The following is a 9637-nucleotide window of genomic DNA, read 5'->3' as shown; positions in this document are numbered from 1 at the left end:
AAATTCTAAGTTGAAGCCATTTGCTATGCACTGTTTATAGGTCTACAGTAAACTGTTATCAGTAAATCTTAAGTGGGCGGGGCTTAACTGACTAATGATATGCATGAAAGGTCTTATTATTGGTTTTGAGTTAGGATTATGGTTTATAATCCCATGTAGTTAATTTTTTCCTGTCTTTATATTTAATTGGTGCTATATATTGTTGACTTATGCAAGTCTCAAATACATATGTGTTTGTAAACAATGATCTAAAGAGCAAGTAAGCTTCTGCTGTCCTGGGTCATCCGTCCAGCTATAACTAAGAGTTTTTCTGCTATATTGTTTGACCATCTTCTTTCCTTAATTTAAAAAAAGCTATCAATTATATTTAACTGGAAACATCACAAGAAAGTCTCAATTCAACATTGCACAGATGAGGGGGCTGACTACTAAGGGACAGAACCCGTATGGAGTAATTTGTCATATTGCTTAAAGCATCTACCTTGGAACATATGCACAGATATAGTACTGTTGGTCATAAAGATCCAGGTGAGCGGGGGGTCGCGGGTCCATTTTTCAGTTTTCTGCATCAGTATTTTTCATATCTATATTTCAGTGATTTTATCGATTCTACTTGCATTCTGTCAAAACTGACACCACACAAACTTTTATTTCAATCAGAGACGTGTATATATATATATATATATATATATATATATATAGAGAGAGAGAGAGAGAGAGAGAGAGAGAGAGAGAGAGAGAGAGAGAGAGAATTTAATTAATTTCTTGTACATCGGTCTCTCCTACAAGGAACAACACTAGTAAAAATAATAAAAAAAAAAAAATCAAAACTTTCAAACTTTTATCCGGAAGTCGGCTCATTCGAAATGTATAGATGACGTTGACGGTATCAGTTGCTGACGTGCACAATATCCTTCATGACCAAGCACAAATTCTTCATATACTTTACGGAGTTACAATAAAACGAAACTAAATGTTGCTTTTGATACGCTACAAGAAACGATGTATGAAGCTACAGATCATATCAATTTGACTTTCTTATGAATAAATAAACATATAGAAAATTGCCTGTGACAGAAAATATCAGTATTAAACTAGACAAATCACACACAGATATAGACTTTTCAATGAAAAAACTTTTAGCACTTCATTGTCTAAACACTAAATCTGACAAAGTGCCCGATCACAGTCCTTTAGTAAACAGTAATTAGCTTATCTTGGAATTGTGGGGATTTGATTTAGTCAAAATGTTCGTACTGGTTTGACTGTTTCGTTTTTATCGTTCCTAAAAATGCCTGCAACCAAGCTTAATGTTTTCATTTGTTTGTGTAAACACTAACACGATCTTTGACGTCATAACTATATGTGGAGAACTGAAGCTCGCCATTTTCTTACATTGCAGAAATGTGGCGGGATTGCTCCTCTTCTTCTAAATCAAGGAGTTCCTACAGTAGGGGAGCTATGCACAAACGCACGCCAACTCATTTTATAGCATTCCAAATCATAAATCCGGAGGTAATTTTAAAGTATAGTAACCGAAACAAGTAGGATTAGGAGAATGACTTGCGTTTGTGAACTTTGTGAATTAAGTACACTTGGTTGATTCCCTATTCCCTATTCGTTATTCCATTACTTATTCGACGGTGCAGTTGATTACGTATTCCTTATTCCTTATTCAATTACCTACTCGAAATTTTCATTCCTAATTCAATACCTATTATTTATTCATTTAAAAATTATGAAATAACAATAAATGTTTCTAAATAATTATTAAACGTGCTCATTCTATTATTCCTCTTTTCTATTACAGTGTACATATTCAGTACACTTTTCTTAATCCGTCATTTCTTATTCGATATTCCCATTACTTATAAACAATAAAAAATAGTTTTAAATGAATGAATAAACGTTTTAATTGCATTTTCCATTTTTCATTACTTATTCCAATCCTTCGTTACTTATTCGATTTTCTCATTACTTATTCGATGTATTATCATTTATAAACAATATACATAGCTTTAAATGAATGAATAAACGTTTTGATTCAATTTTCGACCAATACGACACATGTTAAGTGTTCATTACTTATTCCAATCTTTCATTACTTATTCGATTTTCTCATTACTTATTCGATTTATTATCATTTATAAATAATGTAGATAGTTTTAAATGAAGAATTAGACGATTTCATTCTATTTTCGACCTGTTTATCGGAGATACTGTACTCATTATGTATTAGAATCTGATATTTCTTTAGAATCTATTGTCAAAATGAACGGTGAAATACGTATCAATTATTATATCCATAACTTATTCATACTTTCATTTCTTATTCTGAAACTGGTATTACTGAATTGAATTCTCACTTTTCTTACTCTTTACCCTTTGTCCACTTTCCTGTCCATACTTGGTTAAAAAAAATCGAAATCAATGTTCACTTCCTGCTCGAATCCTTTACAATGAATAATTTTCTTATTTTCTTTTATTTTAATATATCAGTTTGCTGTATCTTGTACGTTTATTTTGACTGTAATCCAAAGTTTATTTACCGACTGGCATTACTGACAATATAGATGAAAACGTTAATCAATTATTAGTAATCCTAATAATCCTATTAGTCTATGTTTCTATCATTTCGCAGCCATTTAGCTACAAAAAACATGATGGAAGATTAAATGGAAACTTTAGAAAATCTCGTCAGGTTATGTGAATACGGTCCATACAAAATGGCTGCAAGATGATTGGCAAATATATAATTGAATTATGAAATGTTTTAATGAGTAACGTCCTTCTGTATTGTCCGGTATGTAGAAAAAAATGTTGTTTTTCCCCTCCACTCGGGTGTACCAATTTAAAGAAGATTTCAATTCGATACCATTGTGATTTTTATGTGTTTAAATGCATACAGCTGTCTATCCTATGCAAATCTAAGCTTAAACGGTATGAAAAGTGACACTAGTTAATATAAAACGACATTTACCTATGTCTACATGGCGGTGTCATCGATGAAGCATAAGACGCTTACTTTTCCGGAACACCTTATCTGATTTGCCGTTTTATTTTTCCACGGAGTGCCAAGTTTATCTTGCATTTGGTTCAATTTTGCCATTGTTTGAGTGTTTGTATTACGAATTTTTTTCAGCTCGACAGCCCTTACAGCAGTCAGCGTTAGACAATGACAACAAAGAAGGGGAATTCCGTCATTGATCGATTTTGTTTACTTTTGCACCTCGAATATCGATGATCGTGGTATATTTTTCAGTAAAATTAGTTTGGTTTGTAATAGAAACTATATTATTATTTAAAAGGGGCATGTGATGAAACTGTAAAATGAGTTCGTTATGATACAAACATTCATTATAAAAAATCGTAATACTTGAGGATTTTTGGTGGGTCTATCCAAGGAAAAAGTCCAGTATATTATTGATATTTGTATCATGGACCGCGGTCCATTCCAAATATCGATACCAGACTGGACTTTATCCTTGGATAGACCCACCAAAAGAAACTGTAATCCTTAATTACACCTACTAATGATATATAATGATGCACGTGGGTAATCATCTCCAGTACGTTAACCAAGTACGTTATATCAAAAATTTTACTGTAATTACAATTTTATTTGCAACGTTCGTTTGTCTACGTTAAGAACGATAAGGGCTGAAAAGTTGACATTTTCAGAGGGAAAAATGGCCGCAAATCAATAAATGTCGTTCTCACGACATTTGTAGGTGGAAAGAACGAAAGTTCTAGGTCGCTAATTTGCCGATTTTAATTTCGTTTTTTTCCATTCTACTTTTGCCGTTTTTTCGTGGCGGGATAAAGAAATGGCACAAATCATAGAGGCATAAAAAGAAAGACCAATCAAATTGAAGCATTTTGTAGGAAAAGAGACAAACATAAACACCATTGTGAACATAGACATTATGGCTTCTCTCGTAAATTTCCTAACTCATTCATATTAAAATACAAAATGTCAGATAACAACACATTTTTAACTCAACATACACAATTTAGGTACCATTGTCATCGTTAAAATATAAAAACAACACATATAGAAATCCAGTTCATTTACATTAATTAAATTCGTAACAAAAATCAAAGTAAAGGTAAGAAAAAATGTACTCCAAATGTTTCTCCTACGATACATGCAGATATTGCTATACTCAGTTTTTTTTATCTGACCCGTTAGATCCGAATGATATATACTTACCGGGATTCGTCAGTTAAGGGGTATGGGTTAGGGTACACATTAACGTTAGGAAAATCCTAAGTAACGAGGAAATCGAATAAGTAATAAAGGTTTCGAATAAGTAATCAGCATTCTACATGTGTTGTATATGTCGAATAAAGGAATTAAAACGTTTATTCATTCGTTTAAAAATACTTTTATTGTGTGTAGGTAATGTAAAATTCGAATAAGTAACGAGGAAATCGAATAAGTAATAAAGGTTTCGAATAAGTAATCAGCATTCTACATGTATTGTATAGGTCGAAGAAAGGAATTAAAACATTTATGCATTCATTTGAAATGATCTTTATTGTCTATAAGTAATGAGGGGAGGAATAACGAAAAGGAACTGAATACATAACAGAAAGGAGGAACAATAGAATGGGCACGTTTGATAATTATTCAGAAGCATTTATAGTGTTATTACATAATGATTACATGAATAAATAATAGGTATAATAGGTATTGAAATAGGAATGAAAGTGTCGAATTGGTAATTGAATAAGGAATAAGTAATCAACTGCTACGTCGAACAAGTAATGGAATAAGGAATAGGGAATCAACTTCACGGAGGTGGTTAATACATGGTTCGTCACAGATTGAAACCGTGACAATTTTGTTGTGTTTAGATGTCCGCGAATAATTGTGTTGTCAAAACATCCCTGTGGACCGTGATGTATGAGGAATGTCAGGAAGTCGACTTTTCGTGATAGAAATTATCTTAATATGGGTTACAATATTCTATTTTATTTAGCTTACGATATAAATCCAATATACACATATAATAGAGAACTGAAAAACGTTCTCCGTTGGTGTTATTTAATTCCTGTTCTATCTGGTGTATTGATCAGATTATTGAATCAATTCTAAAACAGATAAGTTCAAGTGACACACACATCTACCTAATATTAGAACTAAAGAAATTGGAAATTATTATTATATTTGTCTCCCTTACGCTTACTTTGTCTCTCCTTATAGGGCATTTCTATTGTTTAGCTATATGATGTGTATATACATAATGTTAGATATGTATTTGGTGAGGAGACCATCCCGGCCCCCATACAATATGGTGAAACAAAGGTATGTGCCAAATCCTCTAGCATAAGTTTTGGAAATAATAACATATTTCAACCAAGTTAGTATTAATGGGTGTGTCATGATGAAATATTAGTGAATAATATGTTATATTTATTGAGGATATTTTGATTGAATATAAGATTATAAAAAATATCGACTAAAAAATGAAGAAAATGGTTAAATACATGAAAATAATCCTTTGCGCTTTAAACTTTAAGGAAATTTAAACTATCAAACAATTACTGTATAATAATTCTTCAAAACCGCTAAAGGACCATATTTCTTCAGTTCTTAAAGAAGTTATTACTTAATAAATCACTTTCGTAATTGTCGGAATCAATCATAATTATTTTTCATGTACAGGGGCGTAGCTAACCCAGCAGAAATGTGTAAGCCCATGCGAGGGGTCTGGGGCCGCCTAGGCTCCCAACGGGTCGAGGGCAAGGCCCTGATGGGGGATCAGGGGGGCAAAGCCCCCCGACGGAAAATGAATTTCATGATGTCAGATATGTTTTTAATCGTTTTCTGAGACAGTTTTATTTTTATTTATTAACAGCAAACTTCAACTCTTGACTAAATAAAAGCTAACTTTTTGTTCTTTTGATTCGCGAAGATGTCCCTGACAATTTCCGTATCTTGGTTACATGCACCTTCGGTCTTTGATGTGTCACTTTTAGTGTGGTCATTCGATTTGACTTTATTTTGTTTGAAAAACTTGTCGATCGACGTCTGTAATCCAGAAGCCTTCTTCATTTTGAAAATTTGCACTTTAACAACATTATAATCGGAAACGTTGAAATGATAGTAAGAAGTAGAATAGTATGACGTGTATAAAGTTCTGGAAAGCAATGCACTAGGACTATTTATTCAACAATTTTCTATTTATATTTTTTATTTATCAAAATTTTAGATATTTATTTTCAACCTTAATTTGGTAATTTTGTCCGGCATACTCTATGCACGGATTTTTAATGTGTAAGCGCGGGCTTTTTCTTTCTATGGAAGCTATGCCCCTGATGTACTTTTTATTCGTGAACAATTATGACATTTGTCCCAAAGTTGGTATCTTGTCGATAAAGATAAAGCTGTATTACATCAACATCACATAAATAAAACCTATATGTGTTTCAGATATTGGAAGAGATAAAAGATGTCCAGAGGTCCATGTTGTCCAACAATCCATCCCTAATTGATGTTATGGTACCTGGACGATTAGCCCATATTACATTGATGGTCGTGAACCTACAAAACTATCATTATAGACAAAGGTAATTATGTTTAACCTGAACCAAGGTAGAACCTTTCTATAATTGTATTGGTGTATTTGGTTTGCGAGAGGGTAACAAATATTGACGATGATACACTAGTATGCGTGGCGGTTTCAGTTTTTTAAACCTTGTTTTCATTTAAATATTGAACACATGAAAGTACTACTTGGTGTGACCGAGATTTACATTTGCGCTATACCCTTCTGGAACTCCTGGTTTGGTTTTATTTGTATATTTTATATGGCCTCCGTGTTATTCTTTCATAAACTTCGAGTTTGAATTTTGATTTGATTAACACATTACTTGATATTTACGTTTAGCGAGATAGATGAAGGAAATATGATGAATATTCCACTATCGAAATTGATGTAGTAAGCGGAGATATTAACCACGTGATAGACATGTGATTGTTATGAAATACATAGTTGTTTGACATGTGGTATATGTATTCACAAATGAAAAGTGCCAGTAAAAATTTCCAGCTCCCGAAAGGATAAAAACAAACTGATATCGTAATTACACTCTGATTAAAGAACGTGAGAAAAAATATGATTTTATAAATTCCACATGAAAAGGTTACCGATATAAGATTCTGTTTATCACACAACAAAGACACTATTGGAAACATTTACGGAAACATTTGTTTGACTGACAGTTACTGCTATTTCACTCATTGCAAATACCTGTCCCTCTCTCTCTTTGATGAAGTAAACAATGCATATGATGCCATGCAGTTACGAAGTTTGAAACAACCTACAGACAATCCGCTAGGTGTTATTACACACGTGGTCATAACAAAACTAATAACAATACGTATCTATGTTTTAGAGCAAAAGATGCATTGAATTTATGTGCATCAAGACTGAAAACAGAGTACAGGAACGAACCGATAGTTTTAGACCTAGCAGGAATTGGAAACTTCCGTAATAAAGTGGTATTCGCCAAAATACATGATGCGGATAAAACATCAGATGATATTCTCCAACATGTTCATGGTAAATGATATCGGACTGGATATATGGCATGAGATTTTGGTATCTTGAATTTGCAAGTCATCATTATGTTAAAATCACATTTCTATTTCTACGTAGTTTCGTTTTTACCTGCTTGTTGCTTTTAGATGTAACTCGGATCATCGGAAATATAAAAATACTACTATAATACAGTAAGTCATAAATAGTAAATAATTATTGTTTTCATCCTTCTATCGCCCAAATTCAGGGAAAAGTTTTATTGTATGACATATATAAGCCAGTGTGAAATGTTATTCGATAACATCTATCGTTATTGTAACGTCACAATTATTGTTCTTCTTTGTGGCTCTCAAAACCTGTCGGATGACCAAAATGCAATCCGTTCAGACTTTTATTAAACACACCAATTGGTTTTAAGGTCATCTGTAACTATCATTACTTCAGGACATGTCTCACTCTCTCCTCTTCCTTACTTCTCCCTTGGCATTACTCCATCCCTGTTGCTTTTATCTCTCCTATCCGTAAATATATGCATGTAGCAAACATGGTTTGATGAACGTGTTTACTATTGAAGATATGTTAGATCTATGTGAAATGTAATTTTTGGTAGAAAGGCGTTTCTAAGTTGTGATAACATGTGCCTAATCCCATTTGTTAGTTTGAACAAATAAAGAACGTTAAGATCAAGCTGAAATAAGTATTTTTGTGCTCAGGTACAAATACTTTTGGTGATAAATCTGATATATGTGTATTAATATTTCTTTTTAATGATTTAAAGGATTTTCTTTAAGTGAGATATTATTTTCAATATGCAAGTTTCACTCTTAAACTGCTATTTCATGATTTAAGTGAGTTAAAAGAAAGTTAGATTGAGCACAGAATTCATGCTTCAGGTGTTGTAAAGAGCTCGTTTGAAGAGTATGGTATTTATACCACGGATACAAGAGCCGACTTCAATCCGCACCTGACACTGGCCAAGACCCAAAATGGTAAACCGAAATAATAACTACAGTATACTGATTAAATTAAAAAAAACAACATTTGAATGTCTTTTTCTCTTGTTATGGCAAGTGATTTGTATGTCCTTATGTTATATGTGACTCATCACTATGTTTTATTGTACAAGTAGATATGGACATATCAGAATATGTTTACAAAGACAGGATTGATAATTTCTTTGGGCGAGAACTGGTCAACAGGATCCAGCTTTGCGCAATGGGAGTGGACGGTGAAAGCTCTTACTACGACGTGCTGCACCAAGTTAAGTTTGGTATGTACTTACATATTGTGTTTCACATTTAAGTTTGGTAGGATCACTAATTCTTCGTCTTTGAAGCAATAAATCCAAAGCCTGAGTGGTTAGACTATCCTTTATTTATTTCGCACTGCTTTCCTACTGTGGTAAAGATTCTTAAATGTTAGGGGATTTATTTTGCGCTATTTTCATTGACGGGACAAAGTCACGAAAAAAAAAATACACGGAAAAGTGATAATTTCCGTGAAATATGCATCTTTTCTGATTTACTGCGAAAATTTGAACCATTTAAAAGCAGTTTTAAAGGATATTGTAATATACATCATAGGTAGATAATGAAACTATTAAAACCCGGTTGTGATTTTCAGGTTCACGCGTTCCGTCCAGTTCCCACTGTGAGAAGTACTATACTAGACCTGCTGCTGGAGCGGATGGTGGAGCATTTGTTTAAATCATGTTTCTGTAGACTTGGATATATATTCCATTACAAAAGACTTGGAGAGCTTAAGTTGCCGATCAAATAATCACCTGTGCGATAAACTATGGCAGCACACTGTTTGATGACGTCAATTCAGATCGATTTGTGTTGCCAACGAAAGAAAAACTGATCCAATTTAAATAGCAAGCATGAAATTGTACATAAGAATATTTTTTTAAAAGTCTATTTTGTACATTTGAATTAACAATTTTGATAAGACAAAGAACAGGTAATGAACCTGTACCAAGTTGGGTCTAAATTCCTATTCTATTTGTAAGTATTTTATGCAATTTATGATGAAATTGATCATCCTTATTGATAAAATAATGATTTAATAAAATTTTAATTTATCAA

The 9637-nt window shown here is 32.7% G+C and overlaps 1 protein-coding gene across 1 annotated transcript; it reads left to right on the top strand.

Annotated features, from left to right (window-relative positions):
• Nucleotides 1–1368: 1368 nt before the first annotated feature.
• LOC132547140 (uncharacterized) lies at nt 1369–9637 on the top strand. Its single transcript, XM_060210894.1, has 6 exons — nt 1369–1515; nt 6440–6576; nt 7405–7571; nt 8444–8539; nt 8680–8820; nt 9174–9637. Exons 1-6 carry the CDS (start codon nt 1405–1407, stop codon nt 9254–9256), a joined length of 735 nt encoding a protein of 244 aa, XP_060066877.1. The 5' UTR covers nt 1369–1404; the 3' UTR covers nt 9257–9637.

Source organism: Ylistrum balloti, unplaced genomic scaffold (genome assembly GCF_031769215.1).
Source record: "Ylistrum balloti isolate Yb309-2 unplaced genomic scaffold, AGI_CSIRO_Ybal_v1 Utg369936, whole genome shotgun sequence".
NCBI lineage: Eukaryota > Metazoa > Mollusca > Bivalvia > Pectinida > Pectinidae > Ylistrum > Ylistrum balloti.
This window is presented reverse-complemented; position numbering and strand designations above follow the sequence as displayed.

What these genes read in the sequence shown, in the direction of transcription:
- LOC132547140 (XM_060210894.1), top strand. Translation starts at nt 1,405, where the DNA reads ATGTGGCGGGATTGCTCCTCTTCTTCTAAATCAAGGAGTTCCTACAGT. An exon ending in ACTGGCCAAGACCCAAAATG is followed by an intron (nt 8,540 to 8,679) that starts GTAAACCGAAAT and finishes TTGTACAAGTAG; the next exon opens with ATATGGACATATCAGAATAT. An exon ending in GCTGCACCAAGTTAAGTTTG is followed by an intron (nt 8,821 to 9,173) that starts GTATGTACTTAC and finishes TGTGATTTTCAG; the next exon opens with GTTCACGCGTTCCGTCCAGT.